Raw genomic sequence first — 18,901 nt, forward strand, 5'->3', positions numbered from 1 at the left:
GGAACAGAGTACCTTTTTCCCTGTGGGTTGGTGGACGCTCGATAAGCTTGTCTGGCAATACGGGAGCAACCATATTCCATAGTGAGACATCGAACGAAATATTATGAAAGAGAACTTTAGGTTATTTACATAACCCCGGTTCTCTGAGTAATATGAGTGAGATGTCTCACCAGACCACCCTTCTTGCTTGGGCGAGTGAGAAGAGGTGCTTATCTTGAATGAGGGTGGTGCCGTCCGCATGAGCTATTTAAGGTAGGAGGGACTACCTGTGGCGGACGGACACGTTCACCAGCCAATCAGGATTGGCGTAATGAGATAAATGCTTCTGAGGGCTGCAGCGAGGCGTGCATCCCATAGTGAGACATCTCACTCATATTACTCAGAGAACCGGGGTTATGTAAATAACCTAAAGTTTTGCTAAGACCAGTGAGGATTTCGTTGCCAAAAAGACCAACGGCCCTTTTCCACTACACAGTTACAGCTCAACTGGATGGATGGATGGATGGATGGATGGATGGATGGATGGATGGATGGATGGATAGATAGATTTTTTTTTAAAATTAGACTCTAGGTCCATTTAAAAAGACACAAACAGCACACAAAATAGTTTGTCATTTAACAAAAAAATTGTAATCGGAAATCGATTTTTCATTGAAGAAAATTGAGATTTTATTTTTGGGCAAAATCGAACAGCCCTAGTATCCAGTGATTTGTTTACGTTCTGTAAGTGGAGGCTTGACCACAGTAGTTAAACTTAGCAGGTGGAAGCTTCCCGCGGGATTTTGAAATCTCATTAAGTCAGAAAAAATTACCACGAAAAACAGAAAAAAAAAGTCAGAAAAACAAACCAAAAAATAAATTACTCAAGTGAATGCAATACGCTTCCGTAGTTATCAGACTTGTCTCTGTATTTTGGCTGATAATTATCTGTACCGATAGTTATTGTGCATCCCTCCTCAACTTGATTCATACATTATTCATTTCTCAACTATAAGGATGTAATTCATATATTCATCCCTTTAAATTTGCATTTTTAATATTAGAGATAGAAGTAGAAGTAGTAAATCATATTTAAAAATCACCTAAATCACCATACTTTACTATAATATCATATTATCCTAGTAGATTTGGTCACCTTACCTTCTTTTATCTTATTTTAGCTTTGCTCACTTTAGCATCTCTCTTATCTTAGCTTGGTTTAGTTTATCTTAACTTGTCATGGTTTATTTTATCTTAGATTAGCTAATCTAATCCTGGTTTATATTAGCTTTTATAGCCTAGTTTATCTTATCTTTATCTTAGCTTTGCTTGTTTTAGTAAAATCTTACTGTATCTTGGTTTAGCACATCCTAACTTGTCATAGTTTATCTTGTCTTAAATAAAATGATCTAATCTTCGTTTATTTTAGCTCTTTCCAGCCTGGTTTATCTTATTTTAGCTTGACTTGGTTTAGTATATCTTACTGTAGCTTGGTTTATCCTATCCTAACTTGTCATAGTTTTATTTTAGCTCTCGTCCTCTCACCTTGTGTTTGTGTTGAGCCAGCTGGATGTGGTTGAGGTCTCGTCCCAGTCCGGCGGTCTGCAGCCTGAGCCAGCGCTCGTACAGCCAGGCCTCCATCTCCTCACAGTCGTAGAAGAACTCAAACAGCCTGAGCTGAGCCTCCAGCTGCTTCCGCCTAAAAGAGAAAACATGCTGTTGTTGATCTGATCTGATCTGTTGTTCGGTGAACGATCTTCACTGAATAAATTAACGTGTTTCCATTCGCTTTTGCCCTGAATCGCAAAATCAAATATTAATAGGAGCCTCTATCTGGATTGATCAATTGGCAATATCCCTCCTTCACCATTTCCTTCTTGAGTTCCTTATTAATTAAGGCGTTTGAGGTTTTTTCTGTCTAAAATTGCTGTTACATTTTCCTCATATACTAAATTAAGCGTTGCATTTTCCACAACTTATATTCCTAAAATAAATTCTGACTCGATTTTTTTTCTCTTTCTTTTTACATTCCTGTTCATCTCATTGGTGCATGCTGATATACTATACCCATACTCATTTCATATTTGAGTACTTGTACTTATACATTCATAGTAATGGTTATTCAGCACTGCACTTTTGTTATATTGAGAAAACTTCAATAAAAAAATTTATCCGGCAAACAAATGTTTCCATCAGCGTTTGACAGCTTTTTATCGATCAGAGAAAATCCAACGAGATCTACTGTATTAACATTTTATGGATATTCATGGCGTTGAGGCATTTTTAATTTGATATTGCTGCAGAATGCAAATAAAAAACGAGTGGATGAAACACGATCTCTGTTTAAAAGGTGAGAAGAGAAGGAAACCTGCTGCTGCTGAGCGACACCAGAGACTTGTACTGAGTGTCCAGAGCTCTCACTCTGCTCTGGATCTGCTGACCGTCTCGGCCTTTCCCCTGAAACAAGAGGCAGACACACACACATGAGCATGACCTTTGACCTTTAACCTCCTCCTCCTCCAATAGCAGCGTTGTCGGTGTTTTACCCTCAGAGCGGCGCTGCTGATGGCCGTGATGGTTTCACCGTGAGCTGAGATCTGAGCCTCCAGGAGATCCTGCTTCTGGAGGAGAGACTCGGCCTCGGCCAACTGCTTCCCCAGCTCAGAGGAGCCGGCCTGGGCCTAGAGACACAGAGGAGATAGGGGATTAGGTTAGTTTAGTTTAGTTTAATTAGTTTAATTAGTTTTGTTTAGTTTAATTTAGTTTAGTTTAGTGAGTTCAGTTAAGGTGTTGGAGGCTGAAGCTTCAGTTTCCATCCTTTTACAAAACATATTATGAACAACCTGAAATTTCTTTTCTCTCAGGCCAAATACGTTTTTGAATCTATTAAAAGTCCCCGTACAGACTTAGTTAGTGTTGATTTTGGCGGCCCCTGTGGAAGAAAGCAGTGGTGTTTTGCCGGAATGAAGACTGCATTTCCCACTGTCCAAGATGTTTGTCTGGCCAGCGCGTGTAGATTTGTTTTGGAAACGTCGGAAAGAAGACGGGACTTGCTTTTTCTTTTCTTTTTTTAGCAGTTATCTGCAGCGTGCATATGGATAAGGTCATGTATCTATTTGTATCGCTCGGTCAGTGGTCCGACCCGACCATGCCTTCCAGAAGTATAGAATTAGACTACTTAGAAATATTATTCCATAGATCGACTCCTTTAATTGATATACATCTTTGTTCATATTTACTGGTTCGGATCTGGGGGCATCACTTTGACCTGTTTTACTTACATTTTATTTTTAATTAATCACACCCGCTACGAACCTGCAGCTCTTTAAGATCCAGGGAGACGAGCTCGATGTCTCGAAGGACGCTGAGAGTTTCGACTACATTTCCCAGCAGCCCCCTCTGTTCCTGCAGCTGGTGGAGCAGCTCCTTCCATCGCTGACTGATGCTCTCCTCCCTAACACACACACACACACACACACACACATATTCAAATTATTCTGTCTTGAAACATAAAAAAGTTAATAGTAGTAATAGTAATAATAAAGTAATAGTTTTCAAAGGTGACTTCTAAATGTTTGCATCCATGAGTTTTGATAAACTGTCTAAAAGCAGCAGCAGCAAATCTTGGAAAAGCAGGACTTCTATAGATACCTGCAAGCCAGAGATTATCATAATAAAACAAATTACAAATTAAAGAAGAGAAAGAATACCATTTGATTTCTATATTTCATGATGCACACAAAAGAAGACGATAAAAAGTTGGTCTTAAGAATATATGGAAGTATACAAGCCTCTAAAAATCACTCTACCCATCAAACAAAAATGGGAGAGGGAGTCAGAAACATGAATGATGGGGAAAGAAATTTATTGGAGGACTTACTTTTGTTTTAAGACTTGTACTGAAATGCTGAGTGCTGGGGAAATGGATGGTGTTTGCTCTTTGAATAGCGTGATATTACACCATGATGTATGTGGACAAATATATTGTGATTTTAATTGTAACACCCGTGATGACCTCATGTTCCTTGTTTTTTAAATATCACATAAAAAAGTTTTACAAACAGCATCAATCTGATCTAGTTAACGGAGCAGAGGAACATTTCTACTGTGGTCACCTCCTGCTGATCTGCTCCTTGCTGTGGTAGTTTCCTCTCTGGATGCTCTGGGCCATGTCCCTCAGGGCGCTGAAGCGCGGCTCTCGGGCCAGAGCGTCGGTGGCCAGCGCCTCCAGACGCCGTCCGGCCGCCTGCGCCTCCTCCACGCTGGACAGACCGCGGACGTCCTGTCTACGCACCAGACGCACCGTGTCCTCCAGGTAGCCCTCCCTCAGAGCCGCCTGGCAGACAACACAGAGGGAAAACATTAAACTCACCACACTGGATTCTCCCAAAATGTTAAAGGGATACGCCAACTTTTTTTTCCCGTGTCTTGCCTCACTCCCGAGTCCATGACCAGCAGATAGACACCATCCTTTCCACTGTGCGTGCAGTAACAAGGGAGATAGAGCCGTATCGCCCGTAATTAGCTTAGCTCAAACACTGGAAGTGTATGGGTAGTGTTAGCCTGCCTCCACCTAAAGTCGCTAATTAGCTTAGCTCAAACACTGGAAGTGTATGGGTAGTGTTAGCCTGCCTCCACCTAAAGTCATCAGAGAAACTCTTCAGCAACTCTAAACGGAAACCGGCGGGCCGATCTTCGTCTCAGAGCTGACAAAACTCTCCGGTAAGGCATCTTGAGCGGTCAAATGCCGCTAACGGGACGAGATCGGTCAAAACGGAGGGTTCAAGCAAAGACGCTTTATTTTGGTTCAAGCTAGCTACATCGAGGGTAGGTTAGCTTCCTATTTCAAAGTAAAAGCACAAATTCTATCGTCGTGGTTTTCTGTATGTAAAGGGCAACGGGTGTTTTATTTTGTGAAAGTAACAGGAAGTGCGTTGGTCACAACGGCTAGCTTGAGTAGCGCCGAATTTGTCCTAACAAACTTGTAAACAGCTGGTATTTAGACAAATTAACGACACACTGCTGATCTAAACGGCTACTTTCTCACCTAAACATGTTTGAAATGTGGATAAAGTGATATATTTACAGAGTTTAGAGCTGAAATGAAATCAGCTTCTGACTGCTGATTTCAGCTCGGGTAGGAGGCAGGCTAACACTACCTATACACTTCCAGTGTTTGAGCTAAGCTAATTAGCGACTTTAGGTGGAGGCAGGCTAACACTACCCATACACTTCCAGTGTTTGAGCTAAGCTAATTAGCGACTTTAGGTGGAGGCAGGCTAACACTACCCATACACTTCCAGCGTTTGAGCTAAGCTAATTAGTGACTTTAGGTGGAGGCAGGCTAACACTACCTATACACTTCCAGTGTTTGAGCTAAGCTAATTACGGGCGATACGGCTCTATCTCACTTGTTACTGCACGCACAGTCAAAAGGATGGTGTCAATCTGCTGGTCATGGACTCGGGAGTGAGGCAAGACACGAAAAAAAATGTTACATAATAAAAAGACAAGGACAATGTTTCGAGCGTTTGGTCAGGTCAGTGAATTAGAGCAGTTGCTTTCAGGTGTTCTTCATACGGTTTTCCAAGATCCACCCATGGGAGTGGATAAGGAAGAACACAGGTGGGTGACAAGAGGTTATAAGGAATCCATAGTAAAACAATACAAAGTCTATAGATATTCATTGGCATTGCAAGTATTAGAATGGACACAGGTTGGTGTGGAAAAAAAAAAAATAAGACGGCAAAAATAACTCATTTTGTCAAAAACACACATTTACTCTGTTTCCAAGGGGGAAAAAAATATATAAGGGGTTCCTTTTCCCTAAGAAATAAGGGAAATGATGTATACAAAACACAAAATATACATTTAAGCATTAGTTCTACAGATAATTAATGAATTCATGATGATATCACGACCCAAATTAATACAAGAAAAATATACAATGGAGTCTGGGCTATAGCTGCAAAGAAAATATTACAAACAGAGGGTTTCCTCTTCCCTATGCAAAGAGGGAAATGATATGCACAGAGAAACACTTCAGGTGTGACTGACAGGTGAGCTGAGTGTTTTACCTTCCTGCAGAACTTCTGTGCGAGCTGCTCCAGGTTCTCCAGACGCAGCAGCGCCTCCTGCAGAGCTCCTTCTCGCTCGTGTTCAGCTCGCTCCAGCAAAACCCAACTCTTCTCTATGTCGCTCAGCGTTTTACCTTCACACACAGGAAAAGAAAAGCAACATTACATGAAACCTGAAAGGATAAAGACTGATATTACACTCTCTGTTTCTCTGTGATAACACAATACAGAAGAATAGAGATGATATCCACAGTGTCATCATGCAAAAGTGAGTCCAAATGTCTGTTAATGTGTTAAACAGTTCATCAAGTGGAAGATGAAATGATCTCCAAAAGACATAAAGTTCAACATGAAACACTCTTTTTGAACATTTTAATCAATATCAGTGTATTATTTTAGTTTTCTACAGTTTCAGAGTGAAAAAGGGGAAACAAAGCAGCAGCCTGCAAAAGAATGGGAAACGACGTCATTTAGGACATTTTTACAGCTTAAATAGTCCTGTATTGAATTTTCCTGCCAATCCAGGACTGTTTAGGCTGTAAAAATGTCCTAAATGACGTTGTTTCCAGTAAACTCTGGACTATCTCCCTTCAGGACACTTGGATTGCAGTGGACGAGCAGTGTGGAGGGATAATAAATGGTTTTTGTGTAGTTTTATGGACGTTTTTGTGTCGGGCCCTATTATTACTCTCATATAAAGTTTTGGTTGGACTAGGAACCGGCCTCCCGGGTCTCCAGATGACCTTTGAGGAATAAAAAACTACTCCAGAGTACTGAATTTAATTTTTTGGTGAACTATTCCTTTAAGTAACTAATTGAGAATAAAAGAAGCAACAGAGAGAGAGGTGACAGTGAGTTGTACCCTCTGGAGGGTTATAAGCCCTCTGGTTGTTCGCCGCCAGCTGAGTCTTCAGGTTGAACAGGTGAGCCTCGATCGCCCCACGCTCCTACAGACAGACATTAGACATTAGACATTATGGGATGGATCAGAGGTCTGGACCAGACCAGACCAGGTGTGTGTGTGTTATTCTCACCTGGTACTTGGGAGGCTTCTCCACCGTCCTGTAGGTCTTGAACGCCGCCATCAGCGTCTGCATCTCCCTCACAGAGTTGGGGAAGCGTCTGTCGTTCAGCTGCAGCACCTGCAGACGGGACAGACCATAGTTTAGATTCTAATTTTACTCTTTGACTGTTCTGTAACCCAGTAAATAACTGGATATCATTTCATTTCAATTTATTCCATTCATGGTTCACATATTTCACACAGTTGCACATATTTTTATATTTGCACATACTGCACTTTTTTTATCGTTTTTTATAAATTATTGTTGTGTGATGTTTATATTCCTCTTGTCTCATTCTGTTTCTCTTTTTATACTGTTGCTATTTGCTGCTGCACAAATGCAAAATGTCCCCACTGCAGGACAAATAAAGGAATCTTAACTTAACTTAACTTAAAGGGATAGTTCAACATTTTGGCAAATTGGCCCATTGCCATAATCGCTATAGTCATAGCAGTAGGTTCGTTACCTTTATTTGTCGGTGTAAGCTATTTTTAGAAAGGAGGAGCAGAGCGGCAGGCTGTTCAGAGCTACACTATGGAGGCTAATGGAATTTCTTGGTTTCCCTCATCAAACTCATCAAATACAAAATCCCAAAACTCCAAAACGCTTTCGTGGACAAGTTGTGAGCTGCACAATCACCACGCTATGAGATAATAATGGAACGTTACGAGACAGAGTTGTTTTAGAGGTAAATTCATGCAAAACCACTGATGCGCGTTGCCTTCAGGGACAGTTTTTCAGCAAGCAGACTCTGTATTTACCTCGAAAACGGCTCCGTTTCGTAACGTTCCATTATTATCTCATAGCATGGTGATTGTGCAGGTCACAACTTGTCCACGAAAGCGTTTTGGAGTTTTGGGATTTTGTATTTGATGAGTTTGATGAGGGAAACCAAGAAATTCCATTAGCCTCCATAGTGTAGCTCTGAACAGCCTGCCGCTCCGCTCCTCCGTTCTAAAAATAGCTTACACCGACAAATAAAGGTAACGAACCTACTGCTATGACTATAGGGATTATGGCAATGGGCCAATTTGCCAAAATGTTGAACTATCCCTTTAATATTTATGATGTAGTACACATAGTCACCATAAATGAAAAGGAGCAGGATGAAGAAAAACGTATAGTACCTGCCCCTCTAGTTATAATTGCATTGTCTTAATATCAACACCAATATTGTACTCTATTTCAAAAACTGAAAGATGATGAAACAAATAAACAAACGGGCAAAATAGCAGTGGACACCGCTCGTCTATCTATCTTTTCTTTTTCCCCTTCTTTTTCTCTTTCTCGTGAATCATGTCATGTGAATGCCATAGTTTTACACCTGCAACAGAAATACACATTTGTTTTAAGCTTAACCTTGCAAATGTATGTTTAAAATCAAGCTCCAATCTGTTCCTTCCTCCAGTTTGAACAAGTTCTGTAAATGTTCTGGTATAAACAACTAAGAGTTCTCAACTACAGTTCACAGTGTTTTAGTTGGATTCGGCCCGGTATCAGTCGGACTAACGCCTTCACATGACCTTTAGTCGTCCAGTCCAGTCCAGTTGAGGCCAGAATTGTTTTTGTTTTTTTCAGCTGTCATGTGAACGAGTGTAATTCTGTCTTGGATGGTTTTCTCACCTTGGTTTTGATCCAGTGCAGCAGATCTGAGACCATCCTCTCATACTGGACCTTCATGGCTCCCAGCTCCATCAGCAGCCCCACGATCTGAGACACACACACACAGAGAGAGAGAGAGTCCTGCTTCACTCGGCCGACTCACAAGCTTTTATACGAGTTTACACTTTGACACCAGACGGATGCAGCTCTTCATACAGATTGGTTTATTAGTTATTCTAACGTTACACAGAATAAATGTCTGAGCTTTTATTTGTGATTGAAAGAATCATTTTGTCAAGGCGGCTTCAGCTGCATCAATGTGAAGACATCTGGAAAATGTATATTTCCCTGAAACGCCATCTTTTGTTTGAGTTTTGTCTTTATTTAATGAGATCTACTTGGTAAATTATTTATTTCTTTGTATTATTATAACAGAAAACATCTTTGTAAAAGGATAAAACAAAACAAAACCTGAGCTTTGGAGATGAGTCTTCTTAACATCTAAACTAAATTAGCATTAATTAATATAAAACAAAAGTGGAAATGAGAAATATGAAATATTTGATCCACCTACAGTGGATTTAAGTGAATTTATAGAAAATACCTTCTTCTGAAAACATTCAATTGAAATAACTCAAATTTTTTTGTTGTTGTTGTATTTCTATATTTTAATTTTAATGCATTTTGGCAACACTGAGCAGGACGTTTCCTAAAGACAAAAAGCTTTTCTTCTAAATAATCTGTGACTAATTATGTATTTTTTGTCAATAAAGTGAATTAAAGGAGCATTATCGCAAATACAGCAGTAATAGCATAAAATAAGATGAAATATGCAAAAGATGGGTCGGGGGGAGCCATAACTAAATTTACAAAAAAAATCGCCAACAGTATAGTGTCCGTGGGGCAAATGCAGCATTTGTCTTTGTTATGATCCAAGCCGGCCCGGCGCTTGCTGCGTTAAAATGCACTCGGAACTCGCAAATCCGACCTCCGAACCGGACAAATATGCAACAGTAAGTAATGTAGCAGTGTTAGGCTGCTCACAGTCACTGAATCGCTGGTAGAACACTTTGTCTCCACGTCCCTGTGTCTTTCTTTAGCTGTCCTCTCAGCGTTATTAAGGAGGAGGACGTTTCAGTTGCTGTTGTTGTCGTTGTTGTGGTTGTGCGCGACGTAGAGCTGCCGCTTCCACTAGCGAGTTTTCTTTTTCCCGCGATTGCACGTTCATTCAGCCTGGTGAGGGAGGAGGAGGGGGGAGGGAGAAGGAGGGGGGGGGACTAAACGAGGCTGCTCTCTCTCTCTGACAGCTGCCCACTTGTTTATATCTGATAAACTCCGCCTGGCTCCATCTAGTGGCCGAATTAAGGATTTGGATTTGCGATAATACTCCTTTAACATTTATTCCACATTTGAGTCCAGATTTATTTATTTACTATTTATTCAGATTCTTATGAAAAAATACCAGTTACACTATTTGACATTGGGTTGCATCACGTCATAGACTCTATATATTTATTTTTTTAGATAGGCAACAATGGGTTGTGCAATCCCCTCGCCGTCAATGTGCAATATCCTTTCATGTGCTTTATGTTTTTATATGTTTTTAAACTTATCTTGTCTCATGTGATATGTTTTCATGTGTTTCATGTTTTATATTTATCTTGTCTTATATGATATGTTGTATGGTACCACAGCGGGGCAGCAATGTCAATTTTGTTGAATTCTTTCATTGACAATAAAGGCAATCTAGATATCTATCTATCTATTAATATAACATTACTTAACGAGCACTAAATGAAAAGACAGAGAACAAACCTTGTGTTGGGCGGTGGAGGGTGGTTCTCTCCTGAACTCCCTCTTCACCCACTGACCACTCAGACTCCCTCCCACCGACATACTGACACCTCAACACACCTCAACCTGCAGCCTGCAGCTACTTTACCTACAGGGCTCAGGTGGATATAAAAGTCTAAACGCAGCAGCCGTTAAAAGTGCACGATGCACCGTGTTACCCAGATGTGTAATCTGCTGCTGCTGCTGCTGCTGCTGCTGCTGCACATCTGTCCTCATCCTGACAGAAAACACCTGGACGCACCGACAACATGTGACTGCAGGTGGAACACAACACCTGGACTTCCTGGTTCCCTAAACTATATCAAGTCTTAATCTACATTTTACATCACAACATCTGGTCTCACATCTGCTTTTTAAGACGTAAACAGCTACAACAACTTTCTAACTGCTGCTTTTTGTGTTTTTAACCAGTCCAGGCAATTAATTAATTAATTATAGTATATACAGCTCTGGAAAAAAATAAGAGACGACTTTCACAAATCTCTACATGTATGACAGTCATTCTTTTCTTTTCTTTTTTAAACACCAACACAAACACAACTCATTCTCCTTAATGAGACAGTGATGAGGTCATCACCTGAACCACATCTGGTTTTATAGGAAGATTATAAATAAAAACCACTGCTGGGATTAAACATTGACATTATCACACAAAAACTGATTTATAAATTCTTCCTGAGTTAAAATATTCTTGCTGTGTTGTTTAGGAATAAATATGAACATGTTTACTTTGCATTATTATTATTATTCAAGGTCTGAAAAGACTTGATATTTTTGTTATTTAGACTACCGGTAGTTTAGTCATTTTCAGCCAATAAAAGCTCTAAATGACAATATTTTTATTTCAATATTGGGAGAAATGTCGGTAGTTGATAGAATAAAACAAAAACATTTCAATTTAATTTTACTCAAACACATAGCTATGGATAGTAAAACCAGAGGAACTGATCATTTTGAAGTGGTCTCTTAATTTCTTCCAGAGCTGTAGCCCTATATACGTATATAAAACATGCAAAACGTGACATGAATCCATTTCTAGCAGCAGAGACAACAAGACTCACTAGAAAACTCAACTCTGATTGTCATTCAAACCTGAGAATGAACGTGAAGCCGACAACAACCGACAACATTAAACCTGTTCTGGACTCTGTGTCACCGTGTCGCCCACAGCAACAGGAGCTGAACTGTTGAACCTCTGAAGCTAAAGAGTAAAAATCCTCCTCCTCCTCCTCCTCCTCCTCCTGCTCTGTGCTGAGGTCCAGGTGAAGGTGTGTGTCTGAATGAATGACTGCTCTTGGATCTGATGCTGCCTCCCTCATCGCCGCACCGAGTGTGTGTGTGTGTGTGTGTGTGTGTGTGTGTGTGTGTGTGTGTGTGTGTGTGTGTGTGATCTGATCTGATTATCTCCTCGTCTTTAGCTCCGCCCACACAGAGCTGCACAGTGCAGAGAGGTGAGCAACAGGCTGCACAGACACAGACGCCTCAACCACTGAAATGACTAGAGCTGCAACAATTAATATCGATTATTAAATGAATCGTCAACTATTCTGATAATCTAATAATCGGTTTGAGAAGAAAAAAAGTCCAGATTCTCTGATTTCAGCTTCTTCAATGTGAATATTTCTGGTTTCTTTGTTCCTTTATGACAATAAACTGAGTCTCTCTTTGGTTTGTGGACAAAACAAGACGTTTGAGGACGATGTCGTCTGGTGGTTTGAGAAACACTGATTGATGTTTTATTGACCAAACAATTAATCTATTAATCGTTTCAATAATCGACAGATTAATAAGTAATAAAAAATAATCGTTAGTTTCCTAGACAAATACAAGTCCATTTGAGAGAGAGAGAGAATCGTTAGTTGCCCTAAAAATGACTGAAGTATCATGATTATAATTAAACTATGAATATTAATTATAATAAAGATGGAAATTAAAAAGTATCTTATGTTACATGTTGCTTAAAGCAATACTTACCTTTCTGGAACTTTTGCACATTTCTTTGTCTAAGTTAAAATGCTATTAATAATCTGATGATACATTAAAATGTAAGAGAAACCGAACAGGGTTAAAAACTCATCATTTTTTCATTCTCATATAATTCTGAGAAAAGTCTGACCAATAATATTATTCGGTCCGATTAATAAGATTTGACGAGCGACCGAACCTACTTAATATGTAATCACTTTGTGCACCCCTCTCCTCCTCTCCCCCCTCCCGACCAGGAAGAACGCTTATTGACAGAGCAGTAGCATGGATGTATTAGAGCAGTAGCAGGACATGAGCAGAGGAGACTAGAGTCACAACACACAAGAAAGAAGGTTTTTGGAAATAAATAGTTTTTTAAAAGACCAATAACTGCAGCCGCAGCTGGTCGCGGAGTTTCATGTCTGATATTGTAACGTTGATAGTGATCAGCCCCGAGTGATACGTAAACACAGGAAGTCAAAAGCATCCAGTGCTAACGGCTAGGCTACTGTTAGCTCTGTGAGTTCTCAGCGGTCCGGACCCGGTTGAAGTCCGGACCGGCGCGGCTCGACTCGGCTCGGTCTGGATTTATTTTCGGCCTGAACCAGCGCATCAGGTGGTGCTGGGCCGCCAGCCCGGCTCGTTGAGAACTGTAATCTGTAACAATCACTTCCCCTGCGTCTCCAGTAGCAGTAGGCTAACAACAGTTTATTATAAAACTCATCAGTCATCATCACTGAGTCCGTTTATACGGTTTAAAACTCCGGTGTTGTGTTTGTTTGTGTTGTTCCCGTTTCACTCGCGTTCCTGTTCTGTTTACCGTTGCCATGCCAACGCATGCAGCAGGGAGGGAGGGGGCTCGTGGAGATGCAGGAGGAGGGAGAGGTGGGTGGGACTTGTGAGGGAGGTGGAGCTGTTGATTTTCAAATGTTTGTGCTGTGCTGAGTGAAATGCCAGATCGGTAAGTATTGCTTTAAAGACTGAGTGGTGGAAGTTCAATATGTATATTTTTTGTTGTTGATTTTTCCTCAACACCTATAATATAAATATAAAAACTGTTGAAGGAGCTTTTCTGCTCGACATGTGTTAACATTTATAATATTTCCTGTTTTATTCTTAATTGTTTTAATATTTTTGATGTTTTATGCTTTTCTGTGTTTCTCGTGTCACGTTTTTGCTTCCTGTACAGTGTCTTTATTAATAAAATGTATTACTATTATTATTAAGTTAAGTGTTGTTGGTCTGTGTGTTGCAGCTCTACACCTCCCCTGGAGCTAATCCAGCGGTAATCTACAGTGATTGACAGGTATCAGAGGGGGGGGGCTGGTGGATTAGAGCAGGAAACTCTCCTTCCTCTTCTATGGGTAAAGCTACAACAGGCTGGTGCTGCAGTAGCAGGAGCAGCCTGCAGAGGGAGCTGCAGTCCACAGTCTGGAGACTGAAGACTCAGTTTTATGACTGAAGGTAGAATTCACCGTCTTCAGCTGTTTATTACTTCACTACGACTGGAAAAACACAACGTATCCAACCAGCTGTGCGGAGGCAAAACATTAAACCTGTCACACTGAGTCAGTTAACCTGATATTGGTCTTTTTATAAATGATTGTTTCAGTCATGTTTATAGCTACTGATGCAACCGTTGTGACTACGGATGGAAATTAGCTCCTGAGCTAAATCTGTCATATTTACGAATAAACAAATAAATCACATGAAAATGAAAAAGTCAAGTTTGCTTGTGATGATATATCAGATTGTAAACTGGATATGTGGGTGAATTTTGAATGGAAACTTGAATGCAACATTTAGATCTAGAGAGTGTATATATATATAGATATATATCTATAAGAAAAAATGGGGTGTATCAACAGTTAATTTGGTAATTAATCCTGGCTGTGTATTCCTATTATTTTGCCAGTTATTCTGGTAACAAATGGTTTATAAAGTCGACAAAAGGCTGAATAAGAGTCCAAAACTCGTTTTCTTCCTTCTTCTCCAAGGAACTTGAATGCAACATCTAAAGCTTTAGGGAAATTAATTTGGATTTCAGTTTTAAATGTATATATATATAAATCTTTTTGGGTTATTGGCTGTTAAGTTTAAATATCAATATGTTGATTATTTTGATGGTTTATAAAATCAACAAACGGGTCCAGAACGTAACCCTTTAAATCACTTCCTATAACCCACTTTTACAGACTTGCTTTTATGTGATGTCATCCTCTTTTTTTTATCATCATCATCTATTTCATCTCACATTTTCCTCTTACGCTCTTTGTTTTACTTTTACTTTACACCTTCTTCTGTTTTAACTCTTTTATCCCATCTTTCTTATCTTATTGTATCTCATTTTATTAGTTTTTATCATGCATACATCCCCTTTTATTTATTGTATCTAATTAACATTCATTAAATCATTTAAATTCAGTTTGTTGATGGATTCTTCTTGTATGTTCTTGTATTTCAGCCTGTGTTGCTGTATCGCTCCATCTCTTATGGTTTTATGGCGTTTCTGACTCGTCTCTTTTATGTTGTTTTGTAAAAACTTGTGTTTTTAAAGGTGTTTTATAAATAAAGTTATTATTATTATTATTATTAAAACTCATTTTCTTTCTCTCTGACCTTGGCGAGCCTCTTCTGGATGGTCTGGCCCTGCTTCATCTTGGAGAAGTAGTGGTAGTACAGGGACACGTAGGTCATGATGGACTTCTCGTCGGGGTGAGGGACGACCATGTCCTCCACCTCCAGCAGCTGCATGATCCCAAACTGCCGCTCCGCCAGCGAGAAGGCGTGCTCCAGGTTACGGCCCGGGTCGTCGGCATGGAAACGCCGGTAGTCAAACAGGTCGGGCCTGGGACGAAGAGAGAGAGACGGAGGTTAGAGGAGAGTGAACATAACTGTGTTGATCTTTGATTTCTTGGAGCGACATTAAAACGTTCTGACACAGAGGTCAAAGTGTCGTCTGCTCATTTCTCTCACAAATCAAACCAAAGCAGCTGTGAACTGACTGTTATTGATCAATTGATTATGACTCATCTAATGAATTAGAAACAAACACAGGTGAATGTCGACTCTTTATAATCTTAAATTATTTATTCAAGTAAAAGCACAAACATATCTACAGATAACTGCACATGAAGTATTATATTATAAGTAAAATATTAATGGGTTTTTAGTAGGGCTGCCCCCAAATAGTCGACCAAGCACTGGTCGACCAAAAAATCATTAGCCGACCAAAATTTCATTGGTCGATTGGTCGCAGGAAAAAAACATTTGGAGCCGTGTCTTGTCAAAATTAAGCCAACATCAATGACTGAACTGTATAGAAAAGGTTATGGGGCTTTTATTTTGAAGGGCCAGATACAGGAAGTCGTGACGTGACACTTTTTTTTTGTTTTGTTTTACAAGGCACGGCAGTCTCTCTCACCGCTGTCATCATTAGCGGTGCTGTCTGAGTCCCGGTCCCGTCCCACAGCGCTCACCGGCGGCCAGTCTCAGTGTCACGGAGCGGATCCATGATAGTCCCCGCTGCGGTCAGAGACCCTCACCCACAGACATATGTCTATGCCCGCACCGCTCCACGCCGCGGACCCCCCCTTCCCCCCCACCAGTCACACAGCCTGAGCTCAGTAACTTTTTACCCTCCTCATCTACTGTGTTTATTGGTGATAAACGGGCATTCTGCCGGTAATAACGGTGAAACCCGACCGGCTTGTTGTTGAATCTCGGACCCAACACGGCCGGAGTCACGAGCATTAATTAATTAATTCTCAACCTGACCGCGGGCACAAAAAAAAAAAAAAAATTATAATTTTTTTTTTTTTCCCTCAAGGTGGGGGGTCGATTAGTCGACTAATCGCCATAAGTGACGACTACTGGTCGACCAACAAAATCTTTGGTCGGGGGCAGCCCTAGTTTTTAGATGATGATTCACTTTCTTTTCTCATATTTCTTTTTTACTGAATATGAATTTTACCTGTTTGAGACAAAAACCAAAAAATAGACAAATAATAATGATCATTATAAATAAATTACAGTCAAATTCAGCTCCTAACCCTATAATTATAATATAATGTTAACTATTACACTTTTTTTTTTTAGAAAAAGGGACACTGCACACTGTTGTAGCTCCTCAAATGTTGATCACATAGATCTTAGTATTAAACTGTTAGTATTAAACTATTAAAATGTCACGTTTTGTTTGTAAGTAAAATAAAGCTAAAATGAAAGGCACATTCAGTAAAATATTTGTGTGTATGTGTAAAAACTGTTCATTCGTGACTGAATCCTGCAGAAATGCACACCTGCACAAACAGAAAATGTGTATGTGTGTGTGTGTGTGTGTGCGTGTGTGTGTGTGTGTGTGTGTGTGTGTCACCGGTGTGCGTGGATGAGGGCGTTGAAGGCGAGGCCGTCCCTCCAGCTCTTAGAGAAGTCCTGCACGTCCACGCCGCCGTAGCCGGCCGTCTTCCTCTGACACCAGATCAGTAGAGCTTCTTTAGCCGAACGGTGAGCGACGCTACCGCCGTCAACCTGGAGGAGGGGGGGGGGGGGAGGAGGAGGAGGAGGAGGAGGAGGAGGAGGAGGAGGAGAGAGAGAGAGGAGGAGAGAGAGGAGGAGGAAGAGAGGAGGAGGAGGAGGAGAGAGGAGGAAGAGGAGGAGGAAGAGGAGGAGGAGGAAGAGAGGAGAGAGAGAGAGGAGAGAGAGAGGAGGAGGAAGAGAGGAGGAGGAGGAGGAGAGAGGAGGAAGAGGAGGAGGAGGAGGGGGGGGAGGGGGGAGGAGGAGAGAGAGAAGGAGAAGGAAGAGAGAGTAGAAAGAGAGAGGAGGAGGAAGAGAGAGAGAGGAGGAGGAGAGAGAAGGAGGAGGTGGAGGAGGAGGAGAGGGAGAGGAGAGAGGAGGAGGAGGAGGAGGAGGAGGAGGAGGAGGAGAGATAGAGAAGGAGGAGGAGACAGAAGGAGGAGGGGGAAGAGAGGAGAAAGAAGGAGGAAGAGAAGGAGGAGGAAGAGAGAGAGATGTGGAGGTGGAGGAGGAGGAGGAGGAAGAGGAGGAGAAGATGGAGAGGAAAAATAAAACAAGAAGGACAGAAACACAACTTTAACATCTTTCCTCCTCCAACAACATCAACCAGATAGTTCTGATCGCAGGTTCGAGTCCTCGGTCGTCACCTCGTCCAGGTTGATGGGTCCGATCTGGAACCTGAGGATGATGATCCACAACAGACCCAGGATCAGCGTCCGGTCGCCGTCCACCACGTTCTCCGGACCAATCAGATCGACCCGGATCTGACGGGAACAAATCACACAGAGGTCAGAGGTCAACAGGGGACCAGGTTCGATACCCGGTCAGTACGGCTGGGCCGATATGCTTTTGTGCCGATTCGATTCTCTAACGATTTTTAGGTCCCCGATTTGATTTAAATTGCGATTCTGATTAAACAAGTATTGCGATTCGATTTTACCAAGTATTGCGATTTTATATTTCGATTATTGTGATTTTCTTTCCTTAAACAAGAGCAGATTGAACCAAACACTTGACAATACATCATAAGTCACATTTACAATGGCACAGAATACATGATCGTACAATAAACCGAATCTCCTTGTTGTTTACATTCTACTTCCGGGTAGAAAACCAGCACGTAATTTGAATGAGATCAATAGTAACGAACGAGAGTTTAGCTATATATCATATTTTTCACGCCCTATCACCGTTTAGACAAATCTGAAATGATTGAAGAAACATTCTGTGTGTGTGTTTTGTGTTGCTATGTGTTGTATTTATTCAGTTTGGGGGAATCACAGTGTCTAGAAAGAATCAGTGGCTGCAGCTGACAGGGACAGCTAACGGTAGCTAAGCTAAGGGCGGTAGCTAAGCTAACGGCAGGACGTCAGCTGTTAAAACCCTCCCGTTGTGGGACACCACATGAAACTACTCCAGTTAGCTCAGTCATGTTGGAACTCAGATATCCGCTGGAGAAAATATTTTTTCATGGAGCGTTTATTGAGTCACTGAGTTATTAAAGTTAAACAGGTAGCTAACCGTTAGCCCAGCTAATCTATGATAACCATGACTAATTACAAAAATGTGCACATATAAATAGTAATGTTTGTCCAATCATTGGTTTTATAAACTTTACAAACATCAGATTAGTCTAAACAGCGATATAGTGACATGAAAAATGAGATATATATAGCGAAACTCTCCTCTGTCACTATTGTTCTCATGCTGGTTTTCTACCCAGAAGTAGTTGTAAACAACAAGGCGATTCGTCCTATAAAGATTGGTCACCACCCCCCCCCCCAAAAAAAAATCGCCAGAAAAAAATCGCGATTAATATAAAAATCGATTTTTTGGCCCAGCCCT

General features: G+C 40.9%; 1 protein-coding gene across 1 annotated transcript in view; it reads right to left on the reverse strand.

The window, feature by feature from the left end:
• sptbn5 (spectrin, beta, non-erythrocytic 5) overlaps positions 1-18,901 on the reverse strand; it is a gene marked incomplete at both ends in the record, with an annotated part of 94,721 nt that overhangs the window by 64,380 nt on the left and 11,440 nt on the right. The window contains 12 exons of the mRNA XM_083998463.1: positions 1,525-1,678; positions 2,348-2,436; positions 2,526-2,660; positions 3,295-3,433; positions 4,095-4,315; positions 6,057-6,190; positions 6,919-7,003; positions 7,091-7,198; positions 8,744-8,830; positions 15,161-15,389; positions 16,917-17,071; positions 17,704-17,820. Of these exons, the coding sequence (XP_083854589.1) occupies positions 1,525-1,678; positions 2,348-2,436; positions 2,526-2,660; positions 3,295-3,433; positions 4,095-4,315; positions 6,057-6,190; positions 6,919-7,003; positions 7,091-7,198; positions 8,744-8,830; positions 15,161-15,389; positions 16,917-17,071; positions 17,704-17,820 (1,653 nt within the window). The remainder of the gene's footprint in view (positions 1-1,524; positions 1,679-2,347; positions 2,437-2,525; positions 2,661-3,294; positions 3,434-4,094; positions 4,316-6,056; positions 6,191-6,918; positions 7,004-7,090; positions 7,199-8,743; positions 8,831-15,160; positions 15,390-16,916; positions 17,072-17,703; positions 17,821-18,901) is intronic.

Source organism: Trachurus trachurus, assembly GCF_905171665.1.
Source record: "Trachurus trachurus genome assembly, chromosome: 22".
Taxonomy (NCBI): Eukaryota; Metazoa; Chordata; class Actinopteri; order Carangiformes; family Carangidae; genus Trachurus; species Trachurus trachurus.